This window comes from Symphalangus syndactylus, chromosome 5, assembly GCF_028878055.3.
Source record: "Symphalangus syndactylus isolate Jambi chromosome 5, NHGRI_mSymSyn1-v2.1_pri, whole genome shotgun sequence".
In the NCBI taxonomy this organism is placed as follows: domain Eukaryota; kingdom Metazoa; phylum Chordata; class Mammalia; order Primates; family Hylobatidae; genus Symphalangus; species Symphalangus syndactylus.
Genome location: NC_072427.2, coordinates 55,318,482 through 55,343,069, shown reverse-complemented (window position 1 = coordinate 55,343,069; position 24,588 = coordinate 55,318,482). Strand labels below are relative to the sequence as shown.

The following is a 24,588-nucleotide window of genomic DNA, read 5'->3' as shown; positions in this document are numbered from 1 at the left end:
TGGGGGACATATTAAGGCCATAGCAGTGTGGTTTGGGGGATAAAGTTCAGAGTCCTGGGCACTGGGTCCAGGCCCTCTCCCAGTTTGGCCTTCCAGGTCTCTGCAGCTGCCCTGTCACCCCACGATACCTGCAGGCTGCAGCTTCACCCTTTGTCCTCTTCTCCCCATGGCTGAGCAGTGCTGTCCCCACTCCTGAGCCCTCCAGCCTGCCATGCTGGGGACTTGTGTTGAGCTATTCTGCACATTGCTCAGCCTGGATGGTTCTTGCACATCCAGTTCCTCTGTGAACATTGTTCAGTTTGAGGAGGAAGAGGAGGGAGAGGATGGGATAAGCCTGAAGTGGAAGGGACCCAAGATAGTCTTTGAGGGGCCATGGATTTAGAAGAGTTAATGTCCCTCCTCATTGGTCCTCATTATGTCGTCTTCTTTTTTTTTTTTTTTTTTTTTTTTTGAGACGGAGTCTCGCTCTTTCCCCCAGGGCCGGACTGCAGTGGCGGTATCTCGGCTCACTGCAAGCTCCGCCTCCCGGCTTCACGCCATTCTCCTGCCTCAGCCTCCCGAGTAGCTGGGACTACAGGCGCCCGCCACCGCGCCTGGCTAACTTTTTGTATTTTTAGTAGAGATGGGGTTTCACCGTGTTAGCCAGGATGGTCACAAACTCCTGACCTCATGATCCGCCCGCCTCTGCCTCCCAAAGTGCTGGGATTACAAGCGTGAGCCACCGCGCCCGGCCCTCATTATGTCTTCTGAATGAAAGCTGCTCGTTTTCTTCTTGAGAGCAAACAACCTGATCTTATGACCATTTGTCTTGGTCACCTGGGCTACCCAAACTGAGTGAGAAGTCAGGAATCAGCCAGTGGGTTCTTGGGGAAAGGCAGGTGTCCTGGCGAGTTGCTGGTGCCTCCCTTGACTGCTTTTCCTGGAGCTCTGTGTGCCCTCGTTCTCCTTGGTGTGGATGCATGTTGTTCTGATGATGAGTCAGCGGGGGTGGGGATGGCGCACTGTTTGAACGGATGTACCCTCACATTGCTGCGGGAGAACGTGGTGGGAGGTGCTGTGGTGAAGTGGCCCCACACGTGGCTGGGCTTTGTGGGGTTTTGACTCTGCCCTTCCCAATGTTCCTCCCCACAGTGGCTGCCTCTGGGTGATGATGGCTGCGTGAGCGACTGCCATGGCCCACCGGAAGCTTGAGAGCGTGGGGAGCGGCATGTTGGACCATAGGGCGAGACCGGCTCCTGTCGCTCACAGCCAGGAGCCCGAGAGCGAGGACGTGGAGCTGCCCTTGGAGGGCTATGTGCCCGAGGGCCTGGAGCTGGCTGCCCTGCGGCCAGAGAGCCCCGTGCCAGAGGAACGGGAGTGCCACAACCACAGCCCCGATGGGGACTCCAGCTCCGACTACGTGAACAACACCTCTGAGGAGGAGGACTATGACGAGGGCCTCCCTGAGGAGGAGGAGGGCATCACCTACTACATCCGCTACTGCCCCGAGGACGACAGCTACCTGGAGGGCATGGACTGCAACGGGGAGGAGTACCTGGCCCACGGCGCGCACCCTGTGGACACTGACGAGTGCCAGGAGGCGGTGGAGGAGTGGACGGACTCGGCGGGCCCACACCCCCACAGCCACGAGGCCGAAGGCAGCCAGGACTACCCAGATGGCCAACTGCCCATTCCAGAGAATGAGCCCTCCGTCCTTGAGGCCCATGACCAGGAAGAAGACGGTCACTACTGTTCCAGCAAAGAGGGCTGCCAGGACTACTACCCTGAGGAGGCCAACGGGAACACCGGCGCCTCCCCCTACCGCCTGAGGCGCGGGGATGGGGACCTGGAGGACCAGGAGGAGGACATCGACCAGATCGTGGCAGAGATCAAGATGAGTCTGAGCATGACCAGCATCACCAGCGCCAGTGAGGCCAGCCCCGAGCATGGGCCTGAGCCAGGGCCTGTGGACTCTGCAGAGGCCTGCCCACCCATCAAGGCCAGCTGCAGCCCCAGCAGGCACGAGGCGAGGCCCAAGTCGCTGAACCTCCCTCCCGAGGCCAAGCACCCCGGAGACCCCCAGAGAGGCTTTAAGCCCAAGACCAGGACCCCAGAAGAGAGGCCGAAGTGGCCCCACGAGCAGGTAGGACTCTGGCTGTTTTGGGGAAGGGAGCAGAGGGGCCCGAGAGCAAGGGACCTCAGGGTACAGGCCTCACAGATGCTGAAGCGAGGTGGTGGGGGGTGCTGGGTGCCTTACAGTTCTAATGGTGGCTGAGCTCTTCGTTGGTCCAGTTGGGAGACATGTTGCATGGATGCTCCGGCCACTCTTAAGCTCGCTGCTCAGACTCAGGAGTAAAGCCAGTTGAGGGCTGAGTGGCGACTCGTGTCTCGTAGAAGACACCCCTCCTTCCACCCTAGAAGAGAGGTTCGATTTCTTGCCCACTGCCCTGGGTCTGCTCATGGTGGTGCAGTATCTGTGGGAGAGCCCCTCAATCCTCAGGGGTGTACTCAGGCGAGCAGGGCAGTGGCAAAGACGTAGGGTGCTGGTGCTCACACACTGCTGCGGCCAGTGGTGGGTGACCTGGTGCCTGTGGTCGGGGCCAGAGTGCATTTCACAGTGGATGCCTCTCTGAAAGCCCGGGGGCCTTGGCCTGATGGGCGATCAGCTGTGAATAACTATTTGGAAAAGGATTTTTTGAAGGTTTGACAAAACCTCTGGGAAGAAATGCATGCTAATGAGGGCAGTGGATGTCAGCATAACTGTATTTTAATTATAGCGAAGTCAGCATGCATTCTAATAAACACATTTGAAAAGCTGCCTTCCAAAAAACAAAAAAGACCCTCACTGTGAGTATATAAAGAAGATGTGATTATTGGACTTGTGTGAAGGAACTTCTATTTGGCCAATTATGTGGACTTCTGTCATATTTTTTTAAAGCCTTTACTATTAAATATTTTTTTTCTGAGAAGAGTTCATGAATTTGAGTGTGTGTGTGCGTGTGTGTGTGTGTGTGTGTGTGTGTACTGAGAGCTTGGGTTTGGGATGGAAATCACTGGATTTTTAGCACTTGTATTTTAATTGACTCTTGGATTTTCAGCACTTGTATTTTAATGTCTTGTGTTCTCTCTAAAGTACGTTAAGTGTCAGTTGACTTTGCTTTGGGGGTGTTCCTGTCATTCACAGCAATTCCATGTTTACAGGGGGCTGTGGGATGCATAGGAGCTCCCATGGTACTAGTGGATGTTGGGAGAGTTCACCCCTAAGGCCAGGAGGCTCTGGACCCTGGGTCTGGGCTTTAGGCCAAAGCAAAGTGTTTCTTTGGTCTTTAGCAGGGCCTGGGCTTGTCCCACAACAGTGGTGAAGGCACCTCAGGGATTGACGTGGGCTGTGCAGAACGTGTGACATGCTGCGTCTTATTGTGACAAATGGCATCGCTAGCCAAGTTCTTGTTAAAGAAGATTATCTTTAGAGCGTGGTGGGGAGTAAGCAAGACCTGATATTTTCTGGTTTTGTGCTTCATGCTAACCATATGGTAATTTGGGTAAAAACACCGAGATCTTGCGGTTGGAATGCTGGGAGGTAAATGAGTGGGAATGAATGGATGGATGGATGGTAGTAGCTGTTTAAAAGGGCAGGTGGAGGTGGGGGAAGTCCCCAGCCATTGTGGAGGATCAAGAGGAGGTCTGTTCTTCCCAGAAGAGGCGTTGAATGAAAAAGTAGGTCGCTTCTCCCCCTAAGGAGAGTGTGTCCTTGAAGGAAATGCTCTTGTCCGAGACACTGGAAAAGTTCATTCAAACTGGTTAATGATTGTATAGCTTTTGTTTTGTTTTCTTTTACCCTCCCTCCTTCCCTTCTTTCTGTCTTTCCTCCTTTCTTCCCTCCCTCCCTCCCTCCCTCCCTCCCTTCCTTCCTTCCTTCCTTCCCTCCCTCCTCTCTCTCTTTCTTTTCTATCAATTCACAAATTAATTCTGTCAAGGGGAGCACCTGCCAGTTCCAGAGTTCCAGGCTGACAAGGACCTTGGTGCCAGGGGCCCTGACTACTCTTTCTGAAGACTCTACCAGGCCCGCTGCACGTGAGCAGGGTCTCCACATCCTTAGATTTGAGTACCCCATTCCGGATGAGGACCTCTTTGAAACCTGACCAGAAAGAGCCGTAGAATTCATCTTGAAAGCAAGATTTTTTATGAAGGATGTGCACTGGGAGATTTGGTGCTGTCTTGCTTGAAATTACAACCTGCTTTCCTAAGAGCAATCCCCTTCCTCCCCTGGGGGACAGCCAGGCCGTACCATGAGCCAACAAAGGCCTGGCCTCAAACAGATGCACAGGGTGCCGTGTGTCCCATGCCCACCTCTCTGTTCCCAGTGCTGTCCACATAGTGTAGTGATCCCTATGGTTGAGGCTGCAGTAAAAAAAAAAAAAAATCTGAAGGGAGAAATGGGCGATATTGGTCACTTAGATGCTGTAGACTCTTGCTTTTTAACCCTAACCCAGCAGCATTGGCATTACTAGGGAGCCCCGCCCCCAGATTGCTGAATCTGAATCTGCATTTCAACAAGATGCCACATTCCAGCTGTTATGCTGTAGAAGACTCACTTGGAGGAAATTGTGTAGCAGCCCTCCCCTCTCTTCTACTCATTTTACAGCTTGAAAAATTGTGTCCTGGATATTTTGAAGAGGACTGAATAGCATTTAGTCATTGCACGAATGGCAATAGTAAAATAGAGTTAGAAAAAATGGGAAGATGAGGCCGGGCGTGGTGGCTCACGCCTGTAATCCCAGCACTTTGGGAGGCTGAGGCGGGCGGATTATGAGGTCAGGAGATCGAGACCATCCTGGCTAACATGGTGAAACCCCGTCTCTACTTAAAATACAAAAAATTAGCCGGGCGAGGTGGTGGGCGCCTGTAGTCCCAGCTACTCGGGAGGCTGAGGCAGGAGAATGGCGTGAATCCCAGAGGGCAGAGCCTGCAGTGAGCCGAGATTGCGCCACTGCACTCCAGCCTGGGTGACAGCGAGACTCCGTCTCAAAAAAAAAAAATGGGAAGATGAACAATGTTGTATTCTCCATGTTCCCTACTACCCTAACGGATGAGCTATTTCATCTGTGTGCCTTTTCAGACCATAGCATTGAGCATAAATGACGTACGTAGCTGTCATCATAACCCAGATGTATTTTTGTCATACAGTTTTTAAAATCTGATGTATGATAAATGTTTCTCCATGTCACCGTATAATTTTCATGATTATTTGTAGTGACCTTTCCATGATCCATTTGGGCGATGATGTGCCGTATAACATATTTCTCTCTGCACACTCTACCACTGAGCGTGCAGACTGTGAGTGGCATTTTCTCTTAGGTGTAAGGCTGCCACAGACATCTTTGTACAAATCTTGTTTTCCTTCTTTGGTTTATTACCTGAGGATAAATCCCCATGCCGTACGTCAGCGTTGACCATTTCCCCTCGATGGCCTTGCCTAATGGTTTCCCTTCTTCTGTGGATGTTGGATGCATGCCCTTTATCTTCCGGGGTTTGGATGCATTTCCAGCTCATAGAAGCACTCTCTACACTGTAGGTGTGACTTTCTGTTGCATATGTCCTCTTCTTTAGTACATTTTCTTTTGAGTTTTGGTTATATTATTTTCATCATCTCTGCAGCATTTTTGAGATGTTAATGACTCATCTGTGACCCCTCCACCTCCTTTGGGTACAGAGGGATTTAATTGGATGTTTCCTTCTTCCCTGTCTGGTGGATGTATTCACAGAGGACATTGCTTTGGTCTGATCGATATGAAAAATGAGTTGCCGGCTGGGTGCGGTGGCTCACACCTGTAATCCCAGCACTTTGGGAGGCCAAGGTGGGCAAATCACCTGAGGTCAGGAGTTCGAGACCAGCCTGGCCAACATGGTGAAACCCCATCTCTGCTAAAAATATAAAAATTAGCTGGGCATGCTGGTGTGCGCCAGTAATCCCAGCTACTCAGGAGGCTGAGGCAGGAGAATGGCTTGAGCCTGGGAGGCAGAAGCTGCAGTGAGCCGAGATAGCGCCACTGCACTCCAACCTTGGCGACAAAGTGAGACTCCCCACCTCCAAAAAAAAAAAGAAAAGAAAAATGAGTTGCGCCTGTACTAAGAAGTGGGTTGTGTGGCCTTTGGAGCCCTCCTGAGCTGTAGGATGCCATGCATTTCGAAAAGGCTCCAGTTTGCAGGTAGCCCTCCCACCTGTGCAACTCTGCTGAGACCAAGAGGTCTGCCCGGAGGCTGGGATATGAGAGACACAAAGGCGATAGAATTTCTAAAATTGTAGGAAGACAGGATGGGGAACAGAGATCTACACATGAATTATTTTAGTAAAATAAAAAAAGGTATTTCACAGCACTGCAAGTTTACTGAGGAAAATTTGGAATATACAGGCAAAAAAATCTTTTGCCATGTGGCATTGTAGAATTCCACTATAGAGTTTTCGAATCAAAGAGACAAACCTAGGTCAGGATTTCCCAAACACACTCTTAGAGGTGTTCTGTAAACAAAGTACCATTTGATCCTTACTATTCATGGATTTCATATTTGCAACTTTGTTAACTTGCTAAAATTGATTTGTAACCCTGAAATCAATACTCATAGCACTTTCCCAGTCATTTGCAGAGGTTCAGAGAGGGGAAGAATTTGAGTCACCCAACTCTCACATTCCCAGCTGAGGTTGAACAAGGCTTTGCCTTCTTGTTTCAGCTCTCATACTGTAAACAGCTGTTCTTTTCACAATCTACGTAGTGTTCTTTGCATTTTTGTTGGTGTGTGTGTGTTGGTGATAAAATGGCCCTCAAGTGTGGTGCTGAAGCCTAGTGATCCTAAGCACAGAATGGCTGCCATGTGCCTTACATGTGCTAGAGAAGCTTCCTTCAGGGCTGAGCAACAGTGCTGACTCGTCTATGCTGCCACTCTGGGAGGTGCTAAAGTAACTTCTGTAGTGTATGATGAAGTTAAGGAAAAGATGGAGGAATGGCTAAATTTGCAGATTCATGGGACAATGACTGATTAAAAAATGCACAGTGGACAGGTAGAAAACCCAAGAACTTTACTGTCTTGTGATCTAGGGTCAGGGAAATGTTAAACTCTTCTCAGCTAGTGTTTTATGATAAAGAAATACTGCATATAATTAATTATTTGTAAGAAATCTATATTAAACAAGGTGTATATAAACAGAAACACACATAAAACAAGGTTCTGTGTTGATTCATTGACAAAAATGTGTCCCGAGGCTCATAGGAACCTAACCCTGTATCTCCCCTAGGAGCAATGTATTCAGTATTCATCAACTCAGTGCTCAGGGCAGCTTTACAGAACATAACTATGTGAATGAGAATTGGTTGTATTTGCTTGGCAAATGACTTTGGGAAACTTTGCTGCAAAGCTTTTCCCTTCTTGGGGGTTTACTGATTTCTCACACACGAGCAGCATAAAGTCCCATGTTCACTATAGCGGAGACACCAGCCAGCCTGGCCAGTGCTTCCCAAACATGGTGTATCAGCAAACCCTTTTCCCTCCATGCAGGGTCTATGAGAGAATAGAGACCCAAGCTTTACACCCTGAGGAGGAGAGGACCAGTACACGTGAACTCCCAAGACCTCTCCCTGTATGCTTCAGTTCCAAGATGATTCAGTAACCCCAAATGGTGATGATGGAAAGGTTGTCATTGTGTTATCATCAGGACCCTTGGCTTCTGCAGATTTAACCTTTCTTATTTTGTGGTTTGTGTAAAGTCTGTGGGTGCTGGTGGAGGTGGCAGTGGTGTTGGTGGTGACTGCCGGCACCATGTTAGGGGTGTTAGGAATATGATCTCAGTAAATCCTAGAACAACCCAGAGAGAGGGAGCTAGGGTTAGTCCCATGTTGCAGATGGCACAGTTAAGTAGCTCCTCTGTGAATAGACTGTGGACTGTGTTATGCCAAAACCCATGCCTCTAAACAGTGCATAACACAGCCCTTGAAGAACCTTAGAAGAGAAAGCATCCAGTTCTTTGCAGTCCGCATTTGAGCCTGCCTGGTGGAGAGTGAGTCAGTGTGGGGGAACTGTGCAGTGTTCCTCCTGGAGAGTGATGGTCTCTTCTCCTCTGTTGTCTGTTTCCTTGCTGTTGAAAGGCTTGGCATGCCCTGTTGTTCTCAGTGAGTGGGATGTGGTGCCAGTGAGGTGACCAGTAGATACGGAAGCCTCCGGTCTGTAAAATGTCCCCATCTCAGTGCTAGCATGTCCTGAGTTCACCAGGGCTCAGGCCACAGATCAAACAAGTCAAGTAAAGATTGTTCATGTGACATTTTTCTTAATTTTTTTGAGCTTTGTTGACTTAAAGTATGGATTTTTTTTTTTTTTTTTTACATGCAGTGATTAAGGAATACATGAGTTGGGTCCAGCGAGGCTTGTATTGAGTGACCTGATGGAATCAGTATTCCTACACCTACCCATGTGGCCCTCTACTATCAGGCAGTGAAGCATGAGTGGAGGGAGGACCCCAGCTGGGCACCGGTGCCTGGCTCAGTCTCACAGCTCCACGAGCTCCACAGGTCCACAAGCCTGTGGACCTGGCACATCCTTGGTACCTTCCCTTGAAGAGAGTAGTTTGCTGATCAGTGCTTTCCCTGGGGCAACTCACCCACACTCCTGGGGGGAACCATAAGAGTGTTTGTCCAGCACCAAAGATCCTAGTTCTGTGGGTCTGTGGGGTGGCCCTGGATGGCATGTTCTCTGGATGCTTCTGGGTGGCCTGTGGAACATACGGGTTTGGCGAGGGCTGGACGGATTGTTTTGGAGCCCCATCTTACCTGTTACCTTGTGACGTCTATCAGGACATACTCTGAAAAGGTCAGCCCTGCCTGAAATTCTCCCTGTAGAGACTTACTCCTTTGGACCTTGGAGATTCTGGAGTTGCAGGCATTCCTTGTCCAGGACCTCCATGGCTACCGAGTTGAGGTATTTGATTTACTCAGCAAGTGTAGAATAACTCCACACCTTGGAATGGCAAACCAAATACATGTTTTGATTATTTGGGGTATTCATGATTTCTGTTTATCCCTGGCCCAGCTGGTGCTTTCTAGAAAGAGCCTTCTGACAATAGAAAAAAGTAAGAAAAATCAGTACATCGTAGCCAACTTAATACAACAGTTAAAGGGAAGCATGGTCGAGGGTCCAAGGCCACATCAAATGTGGAATTGTGCATCATTGCTCGTTGTAGAGATGCTTTGGCCATGACTTGGCATTCAGTTAGAGGCTTGCTTTTTAAAGAGCCTTCTGAGAGTGTGATAGGAGTCTGGTGCCAAGGGAGAGAAGGTGCTAAAAGCACAGGTAACTGGGTGTGTCCCCCAGGTGGGAGGCAGTGGCACCGTGTGTGTTCAGAGCCGGGGCCTCACACACATGCCCCGCTGGGCAGCATATGAAGTGAGTGTCAGTATCTGCTTTACAGAAGAGGACTGAGACAGGAGTGGCATGGGGTTGTTGGCATCCAGGCTTCCTCCCTCCATCAGCATGCAGTGGGGCATCAGGTGTGCAGATGGGGTGGTCCTGCACAGAGGGGCTTTGGGGCTTGCACTGCGCCCAGGAGGGAGTGGTCTGGGGTTTGTCTAAACCTGGCCCACAGTAGGATGGAACTTGGGAAAGAGCCTGTAGGTGGTGCTGAGGGCAGGGACTTATGGGGGGCATTGGGGCATGGCCTGCCTGAGCAAGGGAAGGTCCTCTGCAGCCCCCTAGGCCTCAGTGGAGTAGTCGTCTCCCTCCTTTCTGCAGCCATGCCCCGGATTCTACAGTGTCCCTTGCCCCGCCCACCCATGGTGTCAGGCCTAGCACTCCTGCTCTGCACATGAGGAGGCTGCACAGGAGGGTTCTTGGGGTGCTCCTGTGTCCCCTGTCATCTGTACTGAACCCCTTCCCACGCACCTCTGCTCCCAGCACTGTGACAGGGTGGACACCGCACCTCCTGCTACTGATTCCCAGGATTGCCTTGAAAAATAAAATCCTACAGGTGTGCATTGACGTTTCAACCCTGGCTGACTCCGCATGAGCTTCTGAACTTGATGTTCAGAAGCTCAGGGCCCATTTGCTAAGTCAGCACAGCTGGCTTCTTTGATTTGTATGAAGCCTTTTGATGACATGTCACCATGGGTGACATGTTTTTGATGACATGTCACCATGGGTGACATGTTTTTGATGACATGTCACCATGGGTGACATGTTTTTGATGACATGTGTTGATGACATGTCACCATGGGTGGCTGTTATTATCAGGGAGCAGTTTATCTATCAGGATCTGGGATTGCTTCGAGTACTTTTAAAATCTAGGTAAAGCCAGGATTTCTAAAACATTGTTCTAAAACATTGTCGGGGCAGAGCATGTAAAGCTCTCCCACTAATAGTGATCTAAAAAGTACCTCTGCCCTCAACACACCCTAGTCCTCGGGGAGAGAGCAGAGTGCAGTGGTTAGGAATGCTGGAGCCACAGTCAGGAAGCTGGCATCCAACCCAGCTGCAGCAGCTCGGGGCCCGGGAACATTCTGGATGGGCCACCTGTGCCAGCAACCCCCGATCTCCTGGGGCTGTGGGGAGGGGAGTTGATCTGGGTCAGTGTCCATATGGATGGTGCGGGGCATGGAGTGCTTGTGCAGATGATGATGATGATGAGTTTTCAGTCCATGGGAAGCTCATCGGGTCTGAGGGAGGTGGGTGGGCAATGCCCTGCACTCAGTTTGGGTACATGCCATGCTGGGCAGGGGTGAGGACACTAGTGGACCTGTCCTTGGGAGTGACACAAAGGAGGTGTTGAGCCCTGCTTGTGAGACAGGATGAGAGGAGTACCAGGACTGGTCAGGGCCACACTGGAGCTGCTGAGGGTGAGGTCAGGTAAGGGCCTCCCAAGGTGCCCCCACGCTGTCCCCTCTGCAGGGCCCTACTGAGTGTGGCTTGTGCCCTGCTGGGGAAGTCTCACACGCCTCTTTCTACTCCAGAGTCACTGATTTGGGAGATGGGACAACAGCTGCACAGCCCTAAGGGCTGCCCTGATTTTCTCACACCCAATATCTAATAGGAAGTTAGCTGAGAAGCCCACACACCTCTTCTTCCAGGTAGACAAGCTGGGCCTGGGACCACCTGTCTCTCACCGACTCCAAATGATAGCCAAGCCTCTCTTAGCCTTGGGCACCTTTTTTCCAGTTTCCACCTTGAATTCACACTCTTCAAAGCCAGCTCCCCCTGCTGGGCTGCTCCTGATGTGGGGGGCTGGCCCTCCCTGCATCCCTCCTGCATGGCCCATGCAAATTGGCACCTGCCATGTGGTAGGCACTGGGACTGCAAAGGTGAAAGTGGCATTATCCTGCATTTGAAACTCCTTCTAGAGGGGGACGGATACATGAGACTCTCCCTGCCCCCATCCACATGTGGCCAGGCTCGAGACGAGTTCCAGTCAGGCTTCTGGGACAGGCTCCAGAGTTAGGGACAGGCAGAGAGGCTCTGGGACTTTGAGAGGGGCTTTGGGAAGGCAGCTGACAAGGTGGGGATCAACATAGAGGTGTGTGGGTGTCCTCAGCATGGAAGGGGCTGGAATTGTGATGTGGCTTTGAGCCCTGAAACAAGACAAGGGGAAGGCGAAGGACATGGGTTGGGGGATGGTGATGAGAGAGAGACAGAGGGTTCCACTGGCGGCATGGAGGGGAGCCAGGAGAGAATTGGGGAGCTGAGGGGAGGGACATTAGGAAGGCAGATGTAGCAGGGCAGTTAGGAGATATCTTGCTGGGGAAGAAAGCACCCGTTGGCAGTGGCCACCTGTTGGCAGGGTCCCCTGAGCCTGAGCAGCTCTGGTGGATTGGGAAGGCAGAGGCATGGGAAGGGTAGATGGACAGTGTCTATATAGGGACTTGCACGGAGGGCCCAAGGAGGTGCTGGCAAGCTGAGGTGCTCACAGTGTGTGTGTGTGTGTGTGTGTGTGTGTGTGTGTGTGTGTCTGGGACTGCTGGCACGCTGCCCTGCTTTTCAAAGCCTAGCATCCCAGGAGCAAAACCCATCCTTCCCCCTACAAGACGGCTGTGATCCACCTGGGACTCCACTGCAGTAGACCCTGCACTGACCGCAGATATTTCCCACAGTGACAGAACATTTTACATTTTCACCAGCAGTGCATGAGGGTTCTGATTACTTTCAAAGGAAAAAAATTAAGCAGCCCTGTCACCTTGATGGTTTGGTCTCTGGCCTCACCGCTTCAGCTCCTCTGGCCTGATCTCCCAGGGCCTGCTTTTGTTCATGTGTGTGTCTGTTTATACCCTGGCTCATCCTGTGGAGGGTCTGAGGCTGGCAGGATCACTGGGTTCTGTCTCCACATTGGAAGGTGAGCTGTCCTAGGTCAGGGTCTTTGTTGCATGCATCGTCCTGTCCTTAGCAAGAGCTGCCCTGTGCCGTACGGGACATACAACAGGCACCTGTTCAGGCCTGGCCATGTGGGCCCACCTTTAGTTGGTACTTGACAAAGCCTCAAAATGCAGTGACAAGTTTAGATAAATATGATTCTGTTCTGAAATGCTGCACTGGACACAGCCATCCACTGCCTGCCCTTTACAGGGCTCTGTGAAGAGACAGTGAACAATGAAGTGGAGGACGTGTGCAGGTGGCCCCAGTGGTCGGTGATGGAGGAGAGATTTCAGCAGTCCAAGCACGGAGAATAAAGCCAGGCCAGAGTGTGCTATCAGCCTGTCTGCCCCCTAGAGCTGATGGACTCAGCAAATAACAGTATAGGGTGCCCAGTTACATTCGAATTTAGATGGGTATAGAATTTTGGTTTTTCAAGATGAAAAAACTTATAGTGGTGAGGGTTGTACAGCATTATGAATTTAATAACACTGAACTGTACACTCAAAAATGGTTGAGATAGTATATTTTATTTTATGTGTATTTTACCACAATAAGCAATTGAAAAAATAAGTTGTATTTCAGGTAGATAGTGAATAATTTTTTTAGTATAAATATGTTCCATGAAATGTCTGGATACCGGGATGCAGGAGGGACTCCCCTTCCTCCTCCCATTCACAGGCCTGCCTAGAGATTTTTAAGTACAGACTGACTGGCTGGTTTTCCCAGTGTGTCTTGTCGTGATACTTTTAAGCCACAGATCTGCTTTGAAAAGATATGATCTCCCCCAGGGGAGTAACTATTATAAGAACAGATACTCTATCCAAGCTTCCATTCTCCTCAAGATAAACATCACAGGAGTGACCTGAATTGTAAAGAGGAGTGGAAGGAAAAGAACAATACCGTAATGTTTTCTGAGCCACGCAGATGTCAGGGGATGGATCCAAGGGCATCTGAAAGAAGACGTCCGTGCTGCTGAGTGAGACATTCCATCTGACCAGGGGGTCATGCCCTCACTGGTCCTGCTTGGAGCTCTGGTGCTGTAGCGGGTCTCGGCTGCCCCTCCTGAGCTGGATGGAGGAAGAAGTCCCTGTTGAAATATCAGATGAGTAGGGATGATCGCCTCTTTTGAAAACAGGAGGCATGAAGTGATTCCCAGAGAAGACTGTCATCTAACGGAGTCATTCATCCACCCAGGACTTCTCTGTCACAAGGTCATGTTTGGGGAGAATTTTCACAGGCCACTGGGGATGGCTGTGGCTAGCCTGGCTTTCCACTGATGCCCTCTATCCCTAACCTCACTCCTGACATGCGTGTCATTCCAGAGAGTGCTTGGAAGCATTCTGCCTTTGTTGAAGATGGCCTGAGCGGAGTGGGTGTGCACTAGTTGGGTGTTGTTTCATCCAAAGCAATGTGGTTATATTGCTGTATTTTCAGTTTCATCAAGCAGGCAAAATCAGAATTGACACTTTTAAAAATCCAAGCTTTAGTTTCACCAACTGGAGCCAAGGTGTTTATTGGAAAGATTTATTGGCATTAATGTATTTTTATTACAAGCATTTATCTCTGCCCTGAACAGTTGCCCCTGAGTCCCGTGTGCTGCGAAGAGTCTGTGCCACACCACACATTAATTTTCTGTCCTCAGAGCTCCGGGGACACATGCTGATTCTCATGCTGTGCCCACCGCCTGCTCCAAGTGGATGGCTGATGTGGGTTTCAGGCCCCACTACAGTTACTCAGCGAGAGATGGGACCCCGTGTCCCCTGTTGGCTGTGGGGAGTTGAGGTGACCCTGGCTGGCATCTTGTTTAGAGGGGTGGCTGGCAGCTGTACTCTGGGGAGGGCATAACAGGATTTAAATAGCATCTTTATCTAGGATGCCTGGAGCCCCAAATCCATGTGGGCCTCCCACTGTGTGAATTTCAGATGCTGTCAGCCCCCCAACCCCGCCACCCCTGAGATGGAAATTATAGCACCAGATGGGCTCTCCCAAGGAGAAGCATCACAAGCTCACCCTCCTGCCTCTTTGGAAAGTAACCCTGGCTGTTTATTGTGAGATGTGGTTGTCATGGTGATGAGTGGACACCCGCTTGGGAGGGAGTTAGCGGAAACGCTGATGTGGAGGAAAGGTCACCCCTAGAGACAACCTTGTGTTGCCTGTGGACACCCCATACTATGGCCCCCGTACTGGGGAGTCCCATGGGTAGGGCATGGGGGTGCGGCCATCAGTCTGTGTCCCCAGGCAAGCCTTGGGCCCTGGCTTGAAGTTGCACAAAGGTACAGTGGCTGGCCCAGCCCTAACCCGTGGTGGATGCAGCCCCTGTTGTGTCCCCCAAACCCTGACTTATCTGGCCGCCTGATGAGAGTCTGTCGCCCTACATCTGTGGCGCTCCCTCTGCCTGACAAATTAAATCCCACCCAGCTTGCAGGAGGGATGTTGTTAACCTGATTTCATTTGCTAGTGGGCTGGTTGATTTCTTTGGGGTTTTTTTGGAGATGACCAGCACCTGTCCAGCAACTAGTAAGGCAGGGAAGGCCTCCAGGAAACCAAGTCCATGCAGAAGGGCACTGTGTTGGGCAACTTTCAGACAAGCAGGTAAAATACCGATGTGTGCTATGTGCATCTTGAAATAGCAAAGTGTCCTCAACAGAGCTCTCTGGGGGATGTCCCAAATAAGGTTTACTTTAGGAGAACGTGAGCAGCATCTGAGGTGAGATTCTCTTGTTGCATCCTTTGGAAGCTTTTGCCTGGTGTTCCTTGGCCATAGCAGGAAGAGCAGTGCCAGGGATGGGTGAGGGGAAGAAACCTTGGAGGAGCGGTACCTGCGCCAGTCTCAGGCCTGCAGAAAGGGGCACTGTCTTCTCAGCTTGGTCAGTGCAGGGTCTACTGCAGTGGAGTCCCAGGTGGATCACAGCCGTCTTGTAGGGGGAAGGATGGGTTTTGCTCCTGGGATGCTAGGCTTTGAAAAGCAGGGCAGCGTGCCAGCAGTCCCAGACAAACCAGAGCCGGGCCTTCGGTCATGCCAGGACAGCAGGCTGCGGTCTGGCTAGGCCTGTGAGCTCATGGGGCTCAGGGGTAGGGGCAGCAGGACTGGGGGAGGCAGGGACCAACCAGACTTCAGAACTGCTGGGTCCCAGCTGCACCCCCGCACCCCCTCAGCTCTAGGAAGGGCAGCCCCGTGTAGCTTTCTTGAGATGTAGCAGCAGTGATCTCCCTTCTCCCTTGCCATCCTTAAAGCCCAGCCCCGGTGCCTGCTCCCCTGCATCCCCTACTCCCATTGCCTCCGAAATCCAGTGGTGTCTGTGATCCTGCAGGGGAGGTTTAGCCAGCAATCATTCCAACTGCCTGGGGTATGGCATGTCTGTCCCCATCAGTGCTGGGAGGGTGGGCCCAGGTCCTTTAATTTTTCTCAAACCCCCAGAGAGGCAGAGTTCCATCAAAGAGCACACTGATAGACTAGGACAGGGGATAGAGCTGGCAGCCACGCCTCGTGGCGTTACCTGACTCCGAGAGAAGCCGGCCCAACACTTGGGGTCTCAGTTTTCTCACCTGTCAAGCAGGGGGGAGAATATTCATTGTGTACGCGAAAGGCTTTTATACACCCTAAGGTGCTAGATAAATTAGGTAAATGTAACATTTTTTTTTTTGAGACTGAATCTCACTGTGTTGCCTAGGCTGGAGTGCAATGGCGCCATCTCAGCTCACTGCAACCTCCGCCTCTCAGGCTCAAGTGATTCTCCTGCCTCAGCCTCCTGAGTAGCTGGGATTACAGGCACCCACCACCATGCCCAGCTAATTTTTGTATTTTTAGTAGAGACAGAGTTTCACCATGTTGGCCAGGCTGGTCTCGAACTCCTGACCTCAAGTGATCTGCCTGCCTTGGCCTCCCAAAGTACTGGGATTAGAGGCATGAGCTACTGCACCCAGCTGGTAAATGTAACTTTTATCATCAGTGTCTTCCTTGCCATCATCATATTGTTATTTCTCAATAATTTATTTCCAGAAAGTTCTGGAACTGGACTTACCATGCAGGCTCCGGAACCTCCTTTGGGGTGTGGACAGGGCTTTAAGGGCTATGGATCTGGCTTCTGTCTTCTGGATGATATAAGGAACTAAATAGAGAAAATATACCTAACCTTAAATTTTATTAATTGAAGTAGAAGCAGTTGTAGTTTGGTGTCTTCTTTAAAAGAAGACTTATGACATGTACTTGGAGCATTTTATATTTTGTAGTAATAGATTGGCTAATTTGCATTTATTCTCATCCAAGAATTTAGGTTTTTTAAAAATATGGCTTTTAACTTTTTGGGCACTCTTGGTGGGAACATAAATGGTACTACTGCTGTGGAAAATAGTATGGAAGGTCCTTAAAAACTGAAAAATAGAGTTATCCTATGATCCAGTGATTTCACCTCCAGGTATGTATGTAAAGGAAGTGGAAGCTAAGACTCAAGAGATATTTGCACACCCACGTTCATAGCAGCACCATTCACAATAGCTAAGAATTGGAAGCAACCCAAGTGTCCATCAATAGATGACTGGATAAACAAGAGGTGGCATGTACACACAGTAGAATGTGATTCAGCCCTTAAAGGAAGGAAATTCTGCCATGTGCTTCAATGTGGACGACCCTTGAGGACATTTTGCTGAGTGCAATAAGCCAGTTCCAAAAGGGCACATACTGACTGCTTAATTACTCCACTTACATGGGGGGCATAGAGCTGCCCAATTCACAGAAACAGAAAGTAGAATGATGGTTGGCAGGGGCTCAGGTTGGGGTTGGGGTTGGGGGGTATTGAGGGGTTTGTTTAATGGGTACAGAGTTGTAGTTTTGGGAAGAGGAAGACATTCTGAAGGTGGATGGTGACCATGGTTGTACGACAGTGTGAATGTACTTAGTGCCACTAAACTGTACACTTAAAAATGGTCAAATGGTGAACTTTATGTTATGTGCATTTTACTGCAATCAAAAGATAACAAATTTAAAAATGATTTAAAATAACTTTTTTAGAAGTATGAAAATAGAATATTAAGTTCATAGCAGTTTAAGTATAATTAAATAGATGTCTGCACACACACCTATACACATACAGACATACACATGCATTTTACAAAATTGTATCACATTACATATCCAGGTTTTGCATCTTGCATTTCTCTAACATATAAAATCACGATCTTTAACTTCCCCGTTTCCAGGTTTGCAATGGTCTGGAGCAGCCAAGGAAGCAGCAGCGCTCTGATCTCAATGGACCTGTTGACAATAACAACATTCCAGAGGTAATTTTTCTCAAGGATGAGAGTTCTGGGCCGGAACACTCATCTAATGATGGAGTGGCCCACTGAGTTGTGGTCTGCTCACTTTGTCCATGATGTTCTCGTCCCACCCGGTGCCTGGGGGAGAGGGAGTCCAGGTCAGACCAAGTTGGTGTCACCATATGGTGAGGAGGTGAGGGCACGCTGGCCTGGGAGGAGGGAGAAGAGGGCCTCCCTGCTGTTAGGGCCATGCCATGGAGTGCTTATGTGTTGCAGATGGTGTGTGTGGGGGGGTGGGGGACCATTGGTACTTCTTAATTTTATAAAAAGCCATTCTATTCATTGTCTGATAACCATGTTCTAAACTAGGGTTTCTCAACAATGACACCATTGACATTGAGGCCTAGGTAATTCTTTGTTTTGGGGACTGTCCTGTGTATTGTAGGAGTTGAGCAGCATCCGTGGCCTCAACCCACTAGATCCTTGTACCTACCCCATCCCCACCCCTGATTTGTGGTTACCAAAAATGTCTCCAGACATTGCCTAATGGTGTCCCTTTGGGAACAAAAATCATCCCAGTTGAGAACCACTGTTCTAAATCAACAACAGGTTTAACAAACAATTTCCTATAAACTAACAGTGCCATGATGGAAGTTATTTCCCCTTTCTGGTAACATAGTTTAGATGAGATTGTTTAACTTTGATAAAATAACGATGGCCACCAATGGAGTGGTATCCAGTCTCCTTTATCTTGCTTTTAAAGATGTGTCTGGATGGCTCTCATGCCCCGCAGCTGGAGCACCATTGTGTGGGATGGTCTCTAGGCTCCCTTCTAGTCAAGATATGCTAGTCTGAGGGTTCCTAAGTTTTAGATGATGGGCTTTTGGGTCACTCTCCAACATCATGTTGCCTGCACGACTGGTTTGCTGTACGGAGCTGACATCTTGGGAACACCATCACTCATGGGGGTATTCACATTATGGTTTTCTCATTATGGCTCATATCACAGCCCTGCTTAGCCTTCACCTGGTGGGCTACCTACTTAAAATTGATATGTGTTTTATTTTTCCATATTTCCTAACAGACAAAGAAGGTGGCATCATTTCCAAGTTTTGTGGCTGGTAAGTGACTTTGAAGTTTATCTCTCAAGGGGCAGTTTCATTTTACGTCAAAACAAATGGTGCTTTTAGTTTGGGCGTTCACCTGCAAAACTTGTTTACAAAGAGTGCCTACCTACCAGCAAGGTGCTTGGCCATTGTCTGAACACTGTGTAGGCCCACTTAGTGGGGAGGGGAGGTCCAGCTGGTCTGCCCGCTTTGATGCAAGGAACAGTAGACCATCTCCTTTAATTACACCCTGGCTAATTGCATCACAGACAACACTGATGACTGAATAGATTGAGATGTGTCTTTATAAGCAGCTGGTTATAGCTAACACTTCTGAGCAGGGTGGATATAATGGCATTCAAATTCAGGCCTTTTTTTTTTTTTTCAGATCCTTTGTTTTTCTTTACTGTTCCACCCTTTTTGAGGAGGTTAATAGTGCATTTCAACATTCAATAAAGAATGAAACTGGTCAATATGTTCTGTGTCACTCTTGGGGTTGGGGAGCACACTTGCCTGGCTTTGACGGAGCTGAGCATCTGGAGACCTTGCGGGGCCCCTGTAAGAGATCCACTGGGTTTGCTTTTAGTGCTCCAACCTCAGAGTAAAGAGCTTCTTCCGTATGATTTCTCTCTTTGCCAGGAGGATGTTTCCTGCCCCTGCTAATGTGTTACAATAAACAATGTGAATTTCATTAGTTCTTTCAGTAAGCTGGTAATTAATTATTATAAATATTTATGGGAGCAAGGTAAATTAGTCTTCAGAAATAAATGACTTTAAGCCCTTCCCATGCTGCTTTTCTTTTTTTAGCAAACAAATAAAGCCTGGGGAACTGAAGCCCCCAAATTCGCCTTTAGAGGACTAGTTTGAACCAGGCTAAACCAGTTCCAATTGGTTGAAACTGGATTAACTGGCTCAAATCAATTTGGACTGTTATAACTGGCTTAATGCTGCTCAGATTGGGTGAAAATCTGTTTTAGACCATCAGAATTAATATCATGCAATTGAGATAGACTTGGTTCCATTTTGACCAATTCAAATAGGCTAAAATGGGTTTTGCCCAGCAGTTTACATGTGGTTTTAGGTACATTTTATCTGGTTCAAACTGGCTCAAACTGGTTTTCTTCAGGCCAAAGCAGGTTATGATGATTCCTGGAAGAGACCACACTCCCCACATTCCCGCTCGTAGGGTTTGATTAGGTTCCTGACTTATAGGAGCTGGCACTTCATGAGCAGGGCAAATGCAGTACGTCACTGTGCCATTTTCCTTGGCAGGCAGAAGCCAGGGTGGGGTTGCCAGTCACACTGCTCCAGTGAGGCAGGGTCTCCTGGATCCAAGAAGCTCACTTTTCAGTGTATCATGGTGTCATCTGGACAGAACTCTCACACTAGGAGGTGATTTAGACATTAAATGCCCCGACCCTTGAACCAATGTCATATCTGCAGGGAGTGGGATCGCGAGGGATCGGGAAGCAGTGTCAGTGCCTGGGGTACCTCTGACTCTAGCTCCTGGCATCCCAGAAGACTCGGTTCCCTGCACCACTCAGACTGTTCCAAAGCAAATCCAAACAAGGCCGGATGCCTTAAACCAATTCAGACGGGCTACAACTGCTGTGTCCAGCTGGAACCAATGTGGAAAACCTGAATTTATAGTTTCTTCTGTAGGAGAGAAGCCCTTTGATTGTTATGAAAACATAGAAAACTGAAGCAAAACAACATCCTTTACTATTACAGCATTTATATGCAGCGAGGCCTTCATGGACCAAAAATCTTACTCAGCAACAGGAAGAGATCATCATCATGTTGATGTCAAACCCTAGAATATAATGGATTTGGGAAAAGCTGCTCCAAATTAAACACCGTTATCAGTTTGAATGCATTTGGGCACAGGTATCAAAATCCCCACCTAACATTATACAATTAGGAGGTGTGTGTCTTACATAAAGAAGGCCAGGGCTGGATGTGGTGGCTCATGCCTGTAATCCCAGCACTTTGGGAGGCCAAGGCGGGTGGATCATGAGGTCAGGAGATCAAGACCATCCTGGCCAACATGGTGAAACCCCGTCTGTACTAAAATACAAAAAATTAGCCAGGCGTGATGCTGCGTGCCTGTAGTCATGCTATTTGGGAGGCTGAGGCAGGGGAATCGCTTGAACCCAGGAGGCAGAGATTGCAATGAGCCAAGATCACACCACTATACTCCAGCCTGGCGACAGAGTGAAACTCTGTATCAAAAAAAAAAAAAAAAAAAAAAAAAAAGTCTAGAGGTGGCCTAGCATGGTGGCTCATGCCTGTAATCCCAGCACTTTGGGAGGCCAAGGTGGGCGGATCACAAGGTCAGGAGTTCAAGACAAGCCTGACCAATATGGTGAAACCCTGTCTCTACTAAAAATACAAAAATTAGCCAGGCATGGTGACGTGTGCCTGCAGTCCCAGCTACTTGGGAGGCTGAGGCAGGAGAATCACTTGAACCCGGGAGGCGGAGCTTGCAGTGAGTTAAGATCATGCCACTGCACTCCAGCCTGGGCGGCAGAGCAAGACTCCATCTCAAAAAAAAAAAAAGTCCAGAGGCAAGAGGCCACTGGTTCGATGGCTCTGTGATGTCAGGATCGGCACTGCTGTGTCTCTTGGCCTCCTCTTCAGGCTTGTCACCTCATCGTCACACAGTGTGTAGGCAGCCCCAGCCATTGCTTCTTGTTCTAGGCAGGAAGAAAAAAGGAGAAGGGCTGAAGTCCACACCAGCTGGACATCCTCCCCTTTACATTAGGAAAGCAAAGGTTTTCTGTGGATTAAGGGGTGATGACTTCTCTGCATGAGAATCTGTTACCTTTCATAGTGTGCTCCCTGGGTAACCTGAAAGGCAGCGTGTCAGCTGTGTCTCCAGGCAACGTTGCTTATGGTGAGATGCTCTTTTTGATAAACTGTATCTAGATGGAAAAATTCTAATGCTTGCGGGGCAGGGCATCCAGGGCTTTGAGCTTCTCACAGTGGTGACTTTCATGACTGGCATGTCTCTTGAAGGTGACCCTGGAAGCTATGCCCCACCCATGGGGTGACTGTGAGAGATACTGGCTGCTGGAAGCATGAGGCTCTTAGACCAGATGGGTTCCACATGCCCTTCTTGGTGGGAGTTTTGTACCCTTGCAGCTGACCCATCCAGGGGCCCATGAGACTAGCTGTGTGGGTGCAGAGAGTCCAGGAGGCAAACTGGCATCTGCCTTGTTCCCTTGGAGTAGACGGCCCCGTGTCTAGCTGAGCCTTAGGACACTGCATGCCTCTGTATATCTAGTTGAACCTTACTTAAAAGACCCAGAAGCCTCTTCAACACACTGCTTATTTCTCTGTGGCCAGAGCTATGTCACATGACCAGCCTCTCAGATGTTAGTGTTGGCCAGACAATCAAATCCTGGGCTTTTCATGAAGGCAGGTCAGGTCTGGAATCAGTCCTGGGTGCCTGCCGCCACTTCCCATCCCACTGCGGGCCCTTCTAGCCTCCTGGCGTGTCCAGGGCTGAGGCTGAGTATGTGAGTTCCTGGGAAGCCCCTGTGTAAGGGAGGAGCAGCTCCTCCACCCCATTTGTGTCTGAGAAATTGCCCCGGAGAGAAATGTTCCTGGAGTATGCATGAGTATTTGGTCTCAGCTTGTGCCTTATTTCATATCAGATAATTGTTGATAATAATGAAAAATAAAATAATAGTAACAATGCAAATGATACCTTCTGAACCCTTGTTGGGGCTTGGTGTCCCACTCCCTGTGCCATGCAGCATCTCTCTATTTCATGTCGCCTGGTCAACCACCACATGAGGAGTAAGTACTTTCCCCCATCTGATAGGTTAGAAAACTGATGCACAGTGAGGCCAAAGTCACTTGTGTGCAGTCCCATGGCTGTGTCGGGGACAGAGCCTGGACTTGGACCCATGTCTTGGTGCTTGACACATAAACTCTTAGCCAAGGTAATTCCTCCCTACCCACCATGCCTTCATATACCAGGAATAGGTAAGACCTGTCAGGTGCTTTCTTTGAGCCAGGCCCAGTTCTAAGTGTTTTAAGTATATCAACTTAACAATCACTATATCCACAGCTCAGGGAGAGTGAATCCTGGGCCGAAGGTCACCAGGTAGCAAGTGGCAGAGCCAGGATTCGAACCAGTCTGGAATCTGAGCTCATCACCTTCACACTGCACTGCCTGGTGACCCTCACGCAGTGGGTGAGGAAGAGCCTTCGCTTAGAGAAGACCTACCATTGCAGGTGCCAGAGAGTTCAGTGGAGGGGAACGTTCCAGATGCCAGAGCTCCTGGCCTCGTCAGGCTCAGGATCACAGCCTTCTCTCTGCAGAGGCATTGTGAGGAAGGACCTGCCACGATCACTGTCTGTGGAAAGCTCTCAGGGTCTAGTGACCCTCTCAGACTGGGAAGGTTAACACTGCAGAGAAAACCTCCTTGTGAAAGTGCGGATTGCACAGAGGATGCACTGCCTCTCCTGCGGGGAGGAATCCGAAAGCAGCCACCCTCAAGATGTCCCCTCCTACAGGATGTGGTGACTGGCAGCAGCTTGAGCCCAAGCTGCTTAGAGGGTCACTGCCTCTGGATGAGTATATGTGAATGACCAGCTTTTCTACAAAGATAAACACGTGCTCATTAAAACGAAAAGGCTGATGCCAGTCCCAAGCAATGGGGCCTGACAGTGGCAGCTTCAGTACAAAATAACAAAGACTGGTAAATCTTTACTCTGCTTTTTGTACTTTGTTCTCCTAATCTAACAACCAAAGCTCATACAGGATGTTTTGAAACCCACCACCCCACCGGCAGCTTGAGGCTTATGCCAAAATGCTGCCAGGCCTTAGGGTCCTGGGGTCCTTTACAGCCTGTCTATAGCTCATCAACTTGCCCAGCTCCGTGCGGGTCATGTGGAAGGCATGGAGATTACATTCCCCAGACCTGGAGCTGAGCTCACCTATCACCCCTTCCTTCTCTCAGGGGTCTTCACAGTGGTAAAGCTGCTTTGTTAGTTTCATAGAGTGGGCACATGGGATCTAAGAGTTAGTTTGCTCTTAAAATAGGCAATTGGGGTGAACCTGTTTGGATAAGACTCTTAAAGTGAAGACATCTCCCACTTCCTCCTCTTTGGTGTATTTGGGTGGGGGATGGAGGGGAAGAAGGTCACCCTGTGGGACCAGAAGGGATGTGGTTCATTCCAAAGAGGGGTTATGAAGACCCAGATGACTTTCCTTTTTTTTACAAACAAGATCATGTTTCTCCTGTACTACATGCAGTCAGCAGGAATAGGGATTAGTCATGTTTTAAAATATGAACTTTTATTCACTAGTAGTTGTTAAAGATTTCTCAGAATAGTGCTTGTATCAGACCAAGAGCTACAAGAGTTAAAAATGAGAAATCCCCACAGTACCTCTTGTTGTTCTGCCTGTACATCCCAGATCCCTAGTCCCTCTGTATAGTGGAAGTCACTTATATTTCTTTTGAATTTCTCCAGGAATTTCTTAGACCTATATCAGCTCATCCATAGGCCCTTTTCCTTAACTAGACATTGCACTGGCCACATGGATCTGTACTTGGCTTTTTCCTTTCTTGCTAGATCTTGGAAACAGCAGTAGGTCCACCTGATTATTTAAGTGGCAGCATAGGATCGGTTTAGTGGATGTGGGATGGGGTATTAATCAGCCCCTTTGGACTGATTGTTAGGAGATTTCCAGTCAGTGCAGCAGTGAACAGCCTTGTGGCTATGCCTTTGTGTTTGGTTGTGAGTTCTGTTATAGAGGCGGTTCCTGGCTATGGCAGGGGTACAGGCCAGGAGCACACCAACTCTGATAGACACGGGCAGAATGCCTTCCCAAGGGGGGACAGTGTATGCTGCT

The 24,588-nt window shown here is 49.2% G+C and overlaps 1 protein-coding gene across 12 annotated transcripts in view; it reads left to right on the top strand.

Annotated features, from left to right (window-relative positions):
• APBA2 (amyloid beta precursor protein binding family A member 2) overlaps positions 1-24,588 on the top strand; it is a 231,448-nt gene that overhangs the window by 170,885 nt on the left and 35,975 nt on the right. For 10 of the 12 annotated variants that reach the window (XM_055278513.2, XM_055278504.2, XM_063639044.1 and 7 more), the window contains 3 exons: positions 1,132-2,122; positions 17,557-17,637; positions 18,698-18,734. In XM_055278513.2, the coding sequence (XP_055134488.2) occupies positions 1,172-2,122; positions 17,557-17,637; positions 18,698-18,734 (1,069 nt within the window). In that variant the 5' untranslated portion in view covers positions 1,132-1,171. Of the gene's footprint in view, positions 1-1,131; positions 2,123-13,320; positions 13,730-17,556; positions 17,638-18,697; positions 18,735-24,588 lie in introns of those variants that run through there. The other 2 variants (XM_055278516.2, XM_055278515.2) reach the window with 1 other exon arrangement.